At 39.7% G+C, this 14,498-nt stretch overlaps 1 protein-coding gene across 3 annotated transcripts; it reads right to left on the bottom strand.

Annotated features, from left to right (window-relative positions):
• Positions 1 to 3,142: 3,142 nt before the first annotated feature.
• suox (sulfite oxidase) lies at positions 3,143 to 14,498 on the bottom strand. Of its 3 annotated transcripts, none has more exons than XM_015006415.2 (5): positions 14,238 to 14,498; positions 11,161 to 11,216; positions 10,834 to 11,005; positions 8,445 to 8,714; positions 3,143 to 7,307 (listed from the first exon to the last, which is right to left on the bottom strand). In XM_015006415.2, exons 2-5 carry the CDS (start codon positions 11,202 to 11,204, stop codon positions 6,096 to 6,098), a joined length of 1,698 nt encoding a protein of 565 aa, XP_014861901.2. In that variant the 5' UTR covers positions 11,205 to 11,216; positions 14,238 to 14,498; the 3' UTR covers positions 3,143 to 6,095. The 3 variants fall into 3 exon arrangements, with proteins under 3 accessions (XP_014861901.2, XP_014861902.2, XP_087861659.1); XM_015006416.2 differs by having other exon boundaries at positions 14,193 to 14,498; XM_088005533.1 differs by lacking the exon at positions 14,238 to 14,498 and having other exon boundaries at positions 11,161 to 11,228.

Here is a 14,498-nt window from a genome sequence, read left to right on the forward strand (position 1 = left end):
TCTCTCTCTCTCTCTCTCTCTCTATATATATATATATATATATATATATATATATATATATATATATATATATATATATATAGAGAGAGAGAGAGAGAGAGAGAGAGAGAAAGAGAGAGAGAGAGAGATTTGTGACGTACTTGCACTATGTGTAAACACAACCTTACAATATAAGTATTTGGTATAATTATGGTTGGATTCATCTACATTTAGAAATGCAGCTAAAAACGTACAAAATGTACCAGGATTTGCTCCCAAAAGGGTCCAAACTTACATTTTCCCCCAACATTTGAATTAAATTGCATCTGTATTTCTTTTTTTTTTACTCCTGGAGCTTTTGTACATATTAACATGTTACAAACACAAACTTCAACGTATGTAAGCAGATATGCCAAGAGAACTGAACACGATTGATGGTTTTCAACTTTTTTCTCCAATTAAAAAACTAAACCTGTTCTGCATCAAAATTCATCGTGTCTAACATGTTTCTACAGGATTCCCTGTATTTATGTGTTTTCCTATTAAGTCTAAGCAGCTTCTATGTCAGCAGTGCTGTGCTCTACACAGCATGATACTGCCACCACCATGTGACATCCAGATGTTCAGAACGATGTGCAGGGTTAGTTTTCCTCTGCATAATCTTTTGTCAGAAAGTTCACTTTTGTTCTCGTTCAGCACTTTTGCACATTTTTGCTTTGTCTCCTAAAACGTTACACAGTTAAAGGCCAGATCTGTGGCCTATCAACTATTGAATAACTGTGGTAGGAGTTTGAGTTATCCTCCATTTCAGATGAAAGATTGAACAGTTCTCCGGAAGATGTCCATTGGATATCGGTAAAGCATTTTGTTTTACTGGATTTTGTTTAAGGGTGTCAAGGTAAAGAGGGCTGAATACAAATGGATGCCAGCGAAATTTTGAAAACAATGTGTATTTCTCATTTTACTTCATAATGTTATGCAACTGGATGTTGAGTCTTTGTCCATTTTAAAGATACCAGCCAAAGTTTTCTCAATAAATCCAAATAGCTTTAGATGTTTTCCCTAAATGGTCAAGTTTTAAGGCTGTTTGCTATTTCATTTGTAAATCATTGTTTACTTTTTCAGATCATCAGCAAGGGTTAACTTATTTTCTTTACAGCAGCAGCAAAACATATTTGAGCTGAACGACAATAAAACACATGGAAGTGGTTTCTAGAGACGACCCGGTGTAGGCTGGTTTTTATTTGCTGAGTTCTTACAGCATTAACAGGAAGCCACGCTGTTATAAAAACCACATGTCCTGGTTGACGGGTTTCTAAGTACCAACAATTTGTCCTGCAAAAATGCTGGATCACTTGCTACTTCCGCCAAACACAGTCACCAAACAGGCAGACTATCGCACAACTATGTAAGGTGAGAAAAGAGGCATACGATATTTACTCCTTTTATAATCAGCAAATATGCACTGAAAGCCACCAGACAGAGAAATTCAACAAAGAATATTAAACAGAATCAATTAAAGATGATCATCATCTTCACTATGTTTCAGATTTCTCCTGCAGCTCAATGCAGCGTGAATGTTTCTGTGTCCATGTTCAAATCTGACAAAAATCTCTGTCTACCATAGTCTTAACTAATGTCATCTGACATTGCCTAATTCTTGTGTGTCTTGTGACGTCAAATCAAAGTTACCAACCTTTTCGCGTTTAAAACACCTTTTGGATTTGGAGGCATCACATTACCACTGTGTGGTATCTAGAAGTTCCTTAGAGTAAAGGAGCTGCAGTTTATAAGTCATTTTATACCACAGTGTACAAAAACCAAACGTCACTGAAAAACATCTGCAAGTTTGAATTGACCACTCTAATGACACATTTGTGTGACTTGGAGAACAGTCAGCTTTGTGTTTCCTGTGTCTGTCCTAGTTACAACAGATTTGATGTCTGATGTAAACCAGCCTTTACGGAATAGCTGGTTTACCAACCAGCCTTTACGGTGGCATTCAGCTGGATTCAAAGCATGAAACTGTTTAAGCCCACGACAAACATCCCGTCTTACATTAAAATAGGAAACCAGCAAGCATGCTACCTGCTAACACCTAGCAAACAGTCCAGCCTGTTCAGATTTTGAGGATAAATATCTTTTTGGATTACACATGCTTACTTTTGTTACATTTAGGAATAACCTGCAAAATATTTCTATGAATTAATTCCCGCTTCTTTCTAGAATAATTCAAATTTCGGTCATAATTCAGAAAGTTTTCAGATGCTTACAAACCATAACCAATGGCAAGTCTATATAAATTTTAAGTCTCTTCGAGTGGTGCCATAGTTTGCTCAATAACAAGGTAAAAATGGAGAAGGCAGATCTTCTATTAGGTTTAGATCTTAATATCTAAACCTAATAAATGCATCAACTCATCTTCACACTTTTCTAGTTTGTATCCTATTTAAAGCAGCAAAGGGACTAAACCCAAGAAAAGCAACGTTTCTGGTCTCAAGCTATAAATATCTGCCACCTATAAGCAACCTAATGGAGCTGATACAATATTTATAAAAAGGCAGAATTATCCTTTTCCTGCAGTTTCCAAGCTTCTGCTTCACAGAGCAGGTCCCCCCCACTGAGCTCCTTCAGACTAGCCAGCAGCAATTAGCAAACACCTGGTGGATCTGTTCACCCGCTGAGCTCACATCAGCCACTTCCCATTGCAACGCTCGTAAAAATGTTGTTAAAGGGTTAATAGAGAGGCGATGACTTCCTTTCTGAAAGAGGAGTTTTTAAAGAAACAGCGGCCCAATTTCAAGGCTTTAAATTAGGAAGTAAAAATTATTTTAAGTCATATCTGACGTAAACAGGATTTTTATAACTGAAGGTGACACGGTTACTTGATTGTGCTATAAAATGGCACTATGTGCCTGGAAAACACATAATACTGCTCCTTTAAAGGACAAATAATTTACTCCCACATTTCTTACAACTTCAGTCGCTGAAAAACATTTACAAGTTTTAATTCACTAGTAAAGTGACACACTTGTTTTATTTAGAGAAGAGTCAGCTTTGTGTTTCCTGTATTTGTCATTTTTATGGGAGCAAACTGGTAATTAAAGAAAAATGTACAAAAAAAAGTTTTTCTTGGAACGGTGACACACAAAAAAGATACACCATCATTTTATATTTTATTCCCAGTTTTCTCATTTATCTCAAAGTTTTAGAGAGTAGATAATGACCATACAGTCCTGCATGAATAAATCTCTTTTGGTTATCTGCAGAACATTTCTGCTCATCCAAACATTACTTCTGTATGAGTCACACAAAGATGCATCACAGAACTTCCTGAATGTTTTCTAATTTATTACTTTCTCTGGATCTCTACTAGTCGCAGGCTCACAAAAGAACATCTGGACTGAATCATGTCCAAGCCGAAAAGCAAACTCAGTCTTCACAGAGATAACACAACCGGTCACGTAAATATACACACAGGACGTGCGCTGGCTTTTCTTACATAAAAGATCAGGAGTTTTAAGAAACTTTCCTCCTTGCCTCCTGCCCAACATCAAACACACCGAGACGCTGTTTAGGTTTCAAATCCAGTTTGTCTCATTCCCAGATATTAAGAAACAGATTTTAACTACAAATGGTCTCATGAAAGAATAAACTAAATTCTGACTACATTTTATTGTAAAAAATGTACTAGGTGTATTTTCAAGTGAACACTTTTTTTAAGATTAGATGTTTGTGCACAAATGCAACAAAACAAAAAAAGACACTGTTTTAAAAAAATAAATAAGTGCATAAAAATATACTTCCATTCTAAATTGTTAAAACATTAAGCTTAATTAATTAATTAATTAATTAATTAATTAATAATTAAGCTTAATCCGTGAGAAATGATGAAAAACAAAATGTACCAGGTATATAAAACAAGAGTGAGAATCCAGGAGGTGCTGTGTAGTTTGGCACCCTGACAGTTTTCACACCGAACAGCAACAAAATCAGCAGAAGGAAGTCGGAGTCAGGTTAGAAGTCCACATCATCTCCGCTATTCTCAAATTCAAAATGCACAGTACGCATTTTAAAAGCACTGCTGGATATGACATCAGCAGGTAACCATTTATACCGTATTTTTCGGACTGTAAGCCGCGACTTTTTTCCCACGCTTTGAACCATGCGGCTTGTAGCCCGGTGCGGCTTTTCTGTGGATTTTTCTTCAACCGCCAGGGGGCGCTTTAGCAGGAAGTGAATCATTGGAAGTCAAAGAGCTAATTTTCATTGAGAACAAGCACATGCTAGCAGCAGGCACGACGGAGAAATTTCTTCAAACTCATATGATGCAGCTTTTAAGTTGAAGGTAAACGATCTTTCAGTACAGGAGGGAAATGGAGCCGCTGCACGTAAACAAAACCATGGTTCGGCGTTGGAGACGGAATATCTAATAAATTCAGCAGATTTCTTAAATATTTCCATGGAAATATGGAAAGCCGAGAGTGGCTTATATATGTACCAGTTTCTATGTTCCAATTTGTAGGTGCGGCGTATGGTGCGCTCTATAGTCCGGAAAATACGGTAATTCTGATTTAACGGAACAAAAACACTTCCAGAAAATTAGCTCCCTTCTTGGAAATATAAGACCTGAATATTTGGCTCAACACTTCAGGCCCTGTTCAAAATATTCCTCATTGCCAAGTCAAAGACGTCTTTAATTCTGTCACCTTTCTTTAAGTCCATACTTGTTTCCATTAGTGCTGTATCATAAACAATCACAGGGTGTTGTACCTGTGACATCAACACAGTGTTGGCTGTGTTGATAACCTGAAAGTAATGACCTGAAATATTCCCATTAAGAACAAGTTTAACTGGTCTCTTGTGTAATTACAACACCAACATGAATACTGCATCAATTCAGGCACAAGCAGTCTTCTGCCCCAATCACTGCAGTGACAAAGAGCTTTTAAAACCTTGCCCAGGGTGTCTGTTTGTTGGGTCTCCAACACGCTGTTTTGCATGACTTTCTACTCTTCAATGGATGCATCAAAAACATCTAAACCTAAATACAACTTCAGTGGACAAATACTTGAGCTGGAGACTTTGCCATCGCTACTTTTGTCATGAACAGAAATTACCTTTAAAGTAACAACTCCACTAAAATTGTACCTTCAAATAAACTGTAACGGCAGCAGCAACATTAAATATGTCCTAAAAATGTTCCCATTTGAAGAGATTTAAATATGTTAACCTAATACATGTTCAAAAATAAAGGTTCAGTAATAAATGCTGAGAAAAATCACTTCTTATGCTCCGATCAAAGGAACAAATTTTGCCAATTTTGTGTTGAGCAGCTGATCCGTTTCTTTTTGTTTAGTCTCTAAATGCGTCAAAACCCAAGATCTCTCACCATTTTCTATTATGACTATTTTTTATGGTCCAACCAATAGCTCTTTGGCCCCTGTACAACGGCTCTAACAAATTAAGAAATTAGCTATTGTTACAAAGAGGCATTAAGTAATTCCAGTTTTCAGAGAAAATCCCAAACAAATTATACAAAAGTGTTTTTTTTTCTTGTTATGTTGTAAATTATGTGCCGTTTATCTAAAACATAGTCCTTTTTTATTTAGATGTAAGGATTTGTATTTTCCCCCACTCGTTGCTAAAGTTGATCACAATAGAATCAGTACCATCACTTGTTAAAAAAATAGACATTCACTAGTCTGACTCGCCCTCATTGACAAACGGCATGTAGTTTTATATAATATCCTTTTTAAAAATATCTATAAAGAGCCCAACTACTGCTATCAAAGAAACTGCAGCAATATTTTATTTTCTTGGTTACAGTCTTTAAAAAAAGAAAGTCTAAATCTGCAGGTTAGACGTCAGAGACCCAGATATCAGCATTGATCAGGAAAAGCCTGAACGGTGCAACTTTAATCCCTACATCGCCCTGAACGTCCTGTGTGGAACTGCAGATCCCGTTGAGATGTTTGACTTTACTCATATGAAAAAAAACGTTCATCTTTCAAATCTCCTAGCAACAAGATCACATAAATACTTTGTAAACTTTAGACAGCCTGACACAAACCAAAGCTCCCTCCCTGATGATGAGCTTTGGGCCGGGCCTCCCTCTAATCCTTGGTGACCTTGACCTTCACTCTGTGCCAGGCGTTGTTCAGCAGGCCTCTCAGGTTCCAGATGGGCGGGATTGTGTCCGGCTGCACGTTGTAGCTGTTATCCACCGCCTTGCAGATAATCTCCAGCTCGTCGGCGTCAGGAGGAAGAGGAGCCGTCAGCTCCCACAGCTTCCAGGCCCAGGATCGACCCGGAGGAGGCGATGGCTCGTCCGGTTGACCTTTGTCCCCGCTCCTCAGCTGAGCCACCTGCCAAGTCTTGCCTCCATCTAGGGAGATGTCGACCCGCACCACCTCTCTGCCGCCGCCGCTCCATGCGTAGCCCTTGACGGTCAGCGTTTCGTCGCTGCGGTCGATCTGGGCTCCGTCTGCCGGGACGGTGATGGCGGACTGGACGGGCAGCTCCTGGATGGCCGGAGAGGACGCGTAGTCGACCTTGCTCCAGTCCGTCCCCGGGGAGAAGCCTTTGTAGTCGTGCTGCTGCCAGTGGCTGCTGCTCTCGTCTGCGCTGACCACAATCCGCCCCAGCCACTTCACGTTGCGTGCTCCCACCACGCCTGGAACCACGACCCGCACCGGGAAGCCGTGATCCGCGGGGATATCCTCGCTGTTCATTTCATACGCCAGCAGCACGTCGCCGTCCTCATTCATGGCCTTGTTGATGGGGATCGAGGTTCCATATGCCGACCCCGTCACATCTTTATCCAGTCCTTCAAAGTGAACGTGGCGGGCCCATTTGGCCACGTCTGGGCCAAACCCAGCAGCCAATAGCACGTCTCTGAGCCGCGCTCCGCTCCATTTGGCGTTCCCAATAGCAGAAATGCCCCAGTTCAGTCCTTTCACCTCCTTTACCTGGTTCATGTCACTGCGGCGGTTCCCGGCGCACTGCATCGTAGCCGTGATGGTGTGTTTGGGGAACCGGGTCTTCAAGTCCTTTAACGACAGAGTCAGTGCTCCTCTGGGCAGACCCTCCACCTGGAGGCGATATGAAGCAGGGTCCACCTGAGGAACGGGCAGGTGGTTCCGCTTGAAGAACAACACATGGGGAGTGATGTAGCTCTCCGTCAGGATCTCAGGAGGAGGCTCGGCATTGAACGGCTTCTTGCTGTTGATCCGGAGCACCGGGTGGCGCTCGGGATCCGAAGAATAGGGATCCGACGCTTTGGCTTCGCCCTGCTTCTTCAGGTCCTCTGCACTCAGCTCACCAACCTTTGCATTAATAGAAAGGCTACATTAAGGCTGCAGTATGTAACTTTAATAAAATATGATTTTTACATATTTGTTCAAACTGTCTCCACGTTGTGACAGTTTGTTATGAGACAGATAATCTGTGAGATAATTCTCCTCCAGCTTCTCCCTGAGCTGCTACTGCCTTCTAAAGAAATGCACAGCTCCCGACCAAAAACAACCAATCTGAGCCAGGAGGAGGGTCTTAGTGCTGTCAATCAACCTGACAGAGAACAATTCACCGATGCAAAAAAAAAAATCATTGATCTGCCGTCATCGGTGGGTAAGCTAACTAGCCTGAGTATTCACAGCATGCTATGCTAGCTGCAGAGCAAACGGAAGAGAAGGAAGGGAGCATGAGCAGCAGCACATGGAGGGTGATTGACAGTGCTAAGACCCTCCTCCTCGCTCCGATTGGTTGTTTCTACATAGCACTGGGAGGAGCAGGCAAAGTCAAATTTTTATTTCAAGTTATTTTTGATATGTGCAACTCTTTCATAACATTACTTGGAAAATATACACTCTTTGATGGAGTCTGCAGTTTTCTGCACGTTCATTTTTCAGTCAAATATATTTTTTTTCACTACATAAACAATGGTTATAAAGCCATTTCTGATAAATGTAAAATTAGTCTTTGTTGGGTTTGGCTTATGGTACTGGTCAGATGTTTTCATACACTCAGCATGGCTGTGGGTGTCATTTTTGGCATGTTACTTAATTGAACAATTTTGTACTTTTTTAGGCTCAATTCACTTTTTAAAGAGAAGTAGGAGCACAAGTCTGAATTTATTGTGAATTCTCTTTCATTCACAAACTTTCAGCAAACTAGTTTTGATCATATTAACTGACCTAAAACAAGTTTGGTCTGATTCATTGTCAGATAGTGAGAAAGAAAGTTGTGACTTTTCAGACAGGTTCTGTAAATATCTGGTCTAAAATGTCTTTACTTAAACCTGAATATATAATTTTTTCTATATAGATTGACAAAATTATCCTTTTTAAAATGGACGATTCTGTTGCATGATCGCTGCACCTGCATGGTTTTAAAGTAAAATCAAGTTTCAAATAATCTGCAGCATTTTACATTTTGAATAGAAAACCAACACTGACGTGTCTAACCTTGTATTGTGAGAGGATCTCCAACACATATTCCTGGTCATGAACAGCATACAGGGCCCAGAAAGGTTCAAGGGCACCACCTGCTGCTAGCAAGATTTTATTCCCACCAGGGTGTATCGGCACAAACTCGGTGACGTCATAGACGCCTCCCTTGTACGTGACCCACACGCCGTCTTCCAGAGAGCGGTGCTTTGTGACTTCATCGTGGCTGAAGACAGGAAGAGAGGAGCTCCTCTCTGTGGTGGGCAAGCCAGCGTCCGCTTGCTCAACCTGAACAGGGACAGAGCCGACATCACTTTCTTTCAAAAAACAAACGCTCAGAAATGTCATCTTGGACTTGACGAGATGCTGATTTCAGTACATAGTGATGCACACTGGTGATATCAAACATATAAATCTATACTGAATCATATTTCATGTTTAAATTTACTTGCAAGCTAAATTTACTTTTAACTTTCCGAGTTAAGACCATTTTCAGTAAATGGTTCATAGTAAAACATATGGCTGAAAAATGTATCACAATCTAAGGACATTGCATTTTGTTTTAATTATCTGAAATAGTCAAACTTATCCAGTTTGCCCTCAAGCTGTTGTGCTCGTTTTCTCCTTTCATGCCACACCGTTGTTTTATTTTTAAGCAGTTATGAGGCACAGTGGCAAAACCTTTAACAGCTGCTGTGCCAGTTACTCAACAGCTTGTTGCTAGGCAACCACAAGTTACTCAACAGCTTGTTGCTAGGCAACCAAAGAGTGAGTGAGTTAGTTGAAGCCACACATATTGCTTACTGGGCCATGAGAAGAGTTGGATTGAAGTTCAGTGAAATTATTAAAAAAAATTATTTGATGCATTATCTATTGATATTGATCACTTGTCTGTTCTTATAGATCGTTATTGATTTATTGCCCAGGCGTAGTAAAACATAATACTAACATAATCCTGTGTGTTCATTTGAGTCAATCACAACTATGCCCCACATGATCGCTTTAATCTTTAAGCAGCTTCAAACTCGAGTGGTTAATGTTTCGTATACTTCTCTGAAACAGTCATAATCCCTGAGGGAACACAAGGTAAACGAGCACATTAAACGCATGATTTACCAGGATTAGTGATGCTACAACAAAAAGCTCTGTAAACAGAAAAGATGTTTAGCTATAGAGAAAAATTTTATCTCTTCTTCGACTTGTTAGTATGCACAAATGTTAAGAATTTTCCCGTTTCCAGACATCTTTTACCTTTAGGCCAACATTCAATTTTAAAACACAAAATTTCAGTATAAATCTGTAACAATTATTTTAACAGTGAGCAGGCTTTAAATGTGGAAAACACAGATCAGAATGGAGCAAGGAAAGAAAGAAAGATGGAAAGAAGGCAAGACATAAGGAGGAAAGGGAGAGAACAAAGGAAGGAGACAAGAAAAGACAGCAGAGAATATAAGGATAAAACATTCAGTATTAGCCAGGAAGGGAAAGACAAGGAAGAAAACAAAGACACTAAAGAAAAGAAGTATGGAGAAGATTGGAAGGTCACATAGAATAAGGTATAGAAAGATAGAAGGAAAGAAGAGAGAAAAGAAGGAATAATAAGAAAAGGAGGATAAGATGAGGAGTGAAGACTCAGGAAAGCAAAGAAAAAAATGAAAGAAAGTAGGACACAAGGAATAAAACAATATGACAGAATAAAATCTGAAAATACAAACTTAAAAAAAACCCAAAAAACACTATATATTTCAGCAATATAGCACCTTCCCAGGCTTTAACAGATGGTGCACAAACCCTGTGAGTGTTTACCATCTAGCTGGGCAGCAGATAAAAATATGGTTAAAATGATTTAACCAAACAAGTGGACCGGTGAGAGTCGCACCAATAAATCTGCTGGTGATCAGGCCCACTTTCAGCCTGATCAAACCTGATCAGTGGATTCCCACCTTTTTCCCCATCTGAATCCACCACAAATAAGAGCCAGTAGTTTATGCTAAAAAACAGACTTCAGTGTAGAAGTTATTTCTCATTGAAAAGCTGTTTTTTTTTGTTGTTGTTGTAAATCTTGTCAGAAAAACACAAAAGGTGTAAAAATAAATGTAGAAGGAAAATATGTCAACTACAAAGACATGCCGGCATCCATGACTCCAGTCAGGGCAAAACTTTTAAATGAGTATTAAAACAACTTATCCAGACGGATTGTTGCTCTAAATTGTATTTAGATGAGAATGTTGCTTATCCTGTGTGTCTGTTGCCTGGAGAGGGACAGGCAATGGACAGATGGAAGACAAATTAGAAATAATTAAAGACCTCTAATGGCAGAAAAGCTTGGGAAAAAAACTGTGAATGCAAAAACTAGTACCAACCACAAAACAATTGGGTTTTTTTTAAACTACAATGCATTCCTGACCTCTTGGTGGAGAAGACCGTAGGTCACTACAGCCCCAGTACCAGTCAGCACCCCAGCAACAATACGTTTCCAGTTGGCACTCCAGTTGGCACGCTGGTGCGATCTCTGATCCTCCGTGCTGCTGCTACAGAGACGAACTGCACGAGATGCAAAACAAGGAGCCGCCTGATGCCTAAGAAAAAAAATACGATACATCTCAATACGGACTGAACTAGGCTCTTCTGTAACTTATACTTGATTTAGAAGGATTGATCTGTAAAGCCACATTTTACAAAGCTGAGATAAAATGTAATGAAAACAGCTGACCATCAGGTTGCTGGTGCATACCTTTGAAGTCGAGTCAGGCTCCGGCAGCGCCTGAGAAGCAGCATTGCATTGATGTCCTGGGAAAACATTTAGTTAATTAAGTTCAGGGGGAAAAAAAAGATACACATTCACATAATATCCTTTGTTTTAGAGAATTATACATAATCTCTGCTCAGCTCAAAACAATCTCATTTAAAAGTTTTACACAAAATTATCTTCACTGGGAAGAAGAACTGTCCACAACACAGAGAAGCTTAAAGATGAATGAGTTTTCTCATGATGCAATAGTCAAACAAGCAGGAGTAAAAAAAAAATTAAAGCATAGTGTTTGACTTTAAACCTTTACACTTGTGTGCACAACGTTCGGTTTTCACATATGAGCAACAACCAGCATTTAAATTCTGACTAAGGCTTTGCTCAGGAACACTTTATTCACCTTTTCAGCAAAAAAATGTGCTTTTATTAACAATCAAACTGAACCTTTAAACCTTTACCTCCTACTAAACTGACCAATCAGCTGTAACCTTAACCAGCTAGGCGAGCCAACCAGCTGAGGGGGAGTGAGCAGCAAAGGCAGAGGAAGCGTTATGCCTTATGCACATCGTTTACAGTAAACAAAACGAGATTACACAAACAAGCAACTCTAATTTAATTTGTACTTTAACATCCATAATAAAGTGAACAGGGCCGCTTTAGGATAAAAAAAAATCTGTGACTGACAGGAGGAATAAACCTGTTTTCCTGCTTTTCTCTGGAACTGGAAGTACAAACTTTGAAAACGAGCAACTCTCTCTCTGCAGGCTCATAAAGCAGCTAAAAGAGGAGCTCAGCTTTATCAGTCAATCACACATGTCTTATCACCGTCTGCAAGGCCTATTAAGATTAGACAGGGTTATCTTGGAGCAGTTTTCACTGAGATAACACATCCGTCTACAACTTTGTACCTGGAAAACCATATTCTTTTTACAACAAGCATGTTAATGTGCAGCTACCTGCCATTACCCATATTGTGACCCTCAGAATGGCTACAAGGTGAAGGCTGAACACTGACTGATCCAGTTCATCTACATGCCTGTTAATGCCCAGTGAACATTCACAACTGCAATGATTAAAGACATTAAAATTACTCAGCAATAATAGGTTTGGAAAATCCTTCAGTTTCGGTGCAACAACATGTGCAGGCTCTCAGATGATCTCTTAATAAGTGGTGCAGATTGTTTGAAAAGTCCTAAATGACACATCAACTTTTTTACTAAAATAAAAAAAGATTTGTTTAACAGCATGCACACATATAAGAAAGAAGATTATGGATTTACAAAGTCAGAAAAGTATTTTTCAGCAATTTCTAAATACAGCTGGACAATAAATCAATAAATCTATATTGCGATAAACACACGATGAATATCAATAGAAAATATATCAACACAACATTCACTAATTTCACTTAACTCCAATCCAGAACTGCACAGCATTCTGGGGGATGTAGGCAGAGGGAAAACTTTAGCTGCTCAACTCCTCATGGTGAGCTAAGCTAGGTGGGTAGCATCCATCCACCCACCCACTCACTCACTCTATGGTTAACTAGCAACAAGCTGTTGAATAACTTGTGGTTACCTAGCAACAAGCTGTTGAGTAACTTGCACAGCAGCAGTTTCAGGTTTTGCCACTTTGTCTCATAAGTCTTTAAAAATAAAAAGAACACCGGTAAGTGAAAGGTGAAAGTCAGTACAACAGCTCAAGGGAAAATGGAGGATAAAACAGGTAAGGTCATGCCAAAGTCAAATATTTAAAACAAAAAACTAATCAATTATCGATATCGACTGATGTGACACGCTTATATCGTGCTGTGTTTTTCAGCCATATCGTCCTGCCCCATTTCTAAATAACTATGGCACCACTGAGAGAGACTGGTTCTGACAAAAAAAGGTAGCTCCTTCACAACAAGGAAGTGTTGTTTGATCAACACTTTTGGGTTCTCATGGAAAAACCAAATGCTTTCAAGACAAGTCAAATATTGATGTATTTGACAAGAAAAATTAGACTTTCAAAGCAAAGAACACTACTTACTATGGTAGTGGTTACATAAAGCAACCTTACCCTCAACTTTGCTGGGAATTCAATGAACTCTTCCAATTCTGCAGAGAAGAGTGATCAAACATCCAGCCACATTTGAGCCACAAGCACTTTAATGGCAACAAAAAAATGTGTTTTTCCTCTGCAACTTCCGTCGAGACATTTAATGGGCTGAGTGGAGGAGATGCTTGCCTGATCCTGCCAGACAGCTTGTTCCGCTACCGACTCTTGTTTGGTGTGATTTTTTTTTTTTAATGATTAAAGTTAGCAGTGGGGTTGAGGTCAGAACTGCAAGAAAGCAATGCCATCATCTTTACTACCCAATTCTGGAGGTCTGAGATAAATCCTCCTCTGTGGGAGGTGTTGGGTTGTATTTGAGATTTCCGCTGGTTACAATCATATCTAGACATCGCTATGGACTGAGATTGCCTCCAGTGATGAAAAGCCTTGTTTTTGTCCATGTCTAGTCACCCCACATCATCACACTGCCTCTACCAAAAGCTCTTTGACATTGACGGAGAGGATGTCAGACATTATTCTCCCGTTTATTACCAAGAAGCATTGTTGTTAAAAACACAAATGTACTTATTTTTTGTGCCAAGTATATGAAAAATACATATATCAAGAATTTTAAACTTGGGTGTTTCAATGTTTTTTTTTTTTTGTTAATTTGTGTATCTTGAGCAGAACATTATTGAATATATCGCAGCAACACAATCATAGCAACAAGCCTCAACTGTGAGTACACCGATTAATTTTGGAGCATTATTTTAACTACAAACCGCCAGAAAACCAAATAAATATCAATACAAATATGAATTGTCAGCAATGACGAATTTTTGCTAATCATAAATGTAAACCAGGCGGTTCCGCTTATGTTTGGAGATGAAGAGTAAGCTTTCGGTCCGATAGTAAACATATTCACTGATGTAGCTAACTAAGCTAACGTTAAAACTAGCCGCTTCATCCTTTGTGTTTACCTAACGGCTAACTTCAGCTTCCTCCACCCACAGCGGGACACTCACTGCTCAGTAGTCAGCCTGTCGTCTGCTTCTTCACAAATGTTTTTCCATGAAGCTCCACCGAAGTGACCCCTGCTTCACAGACTGAGCCTTTCCATAAATACTGAGCGGAGCACGAGGCGCGTTAAATACCGGTACAGCTGATCTCAGAACAGCCATGGCGCGCGGCGACGTAGCACAGACTGATTAACGACGCAACGTCAGATCACCGGTACAACTGAACCCAGATCAGCTGTAACGCGGTGCTTTATAAAAATACAGGTA

This window comes from Poecilia mexicana, unplaced genomic scaffold, assembly GCF_051168715.1.
Source record: "Poecilia mexicana isolate PSO_F unplaced genomic scaffold, ASM5116871v1 scaffold_5, whole genome shotgun sequence".
Classification (NCBI taxonomy): Eukaryota; Metazoa; Chordata; class Actinopteri; order Cyprinodontiformes; family Poeciliidae; genus Poecilia; species Poecilia mexicana.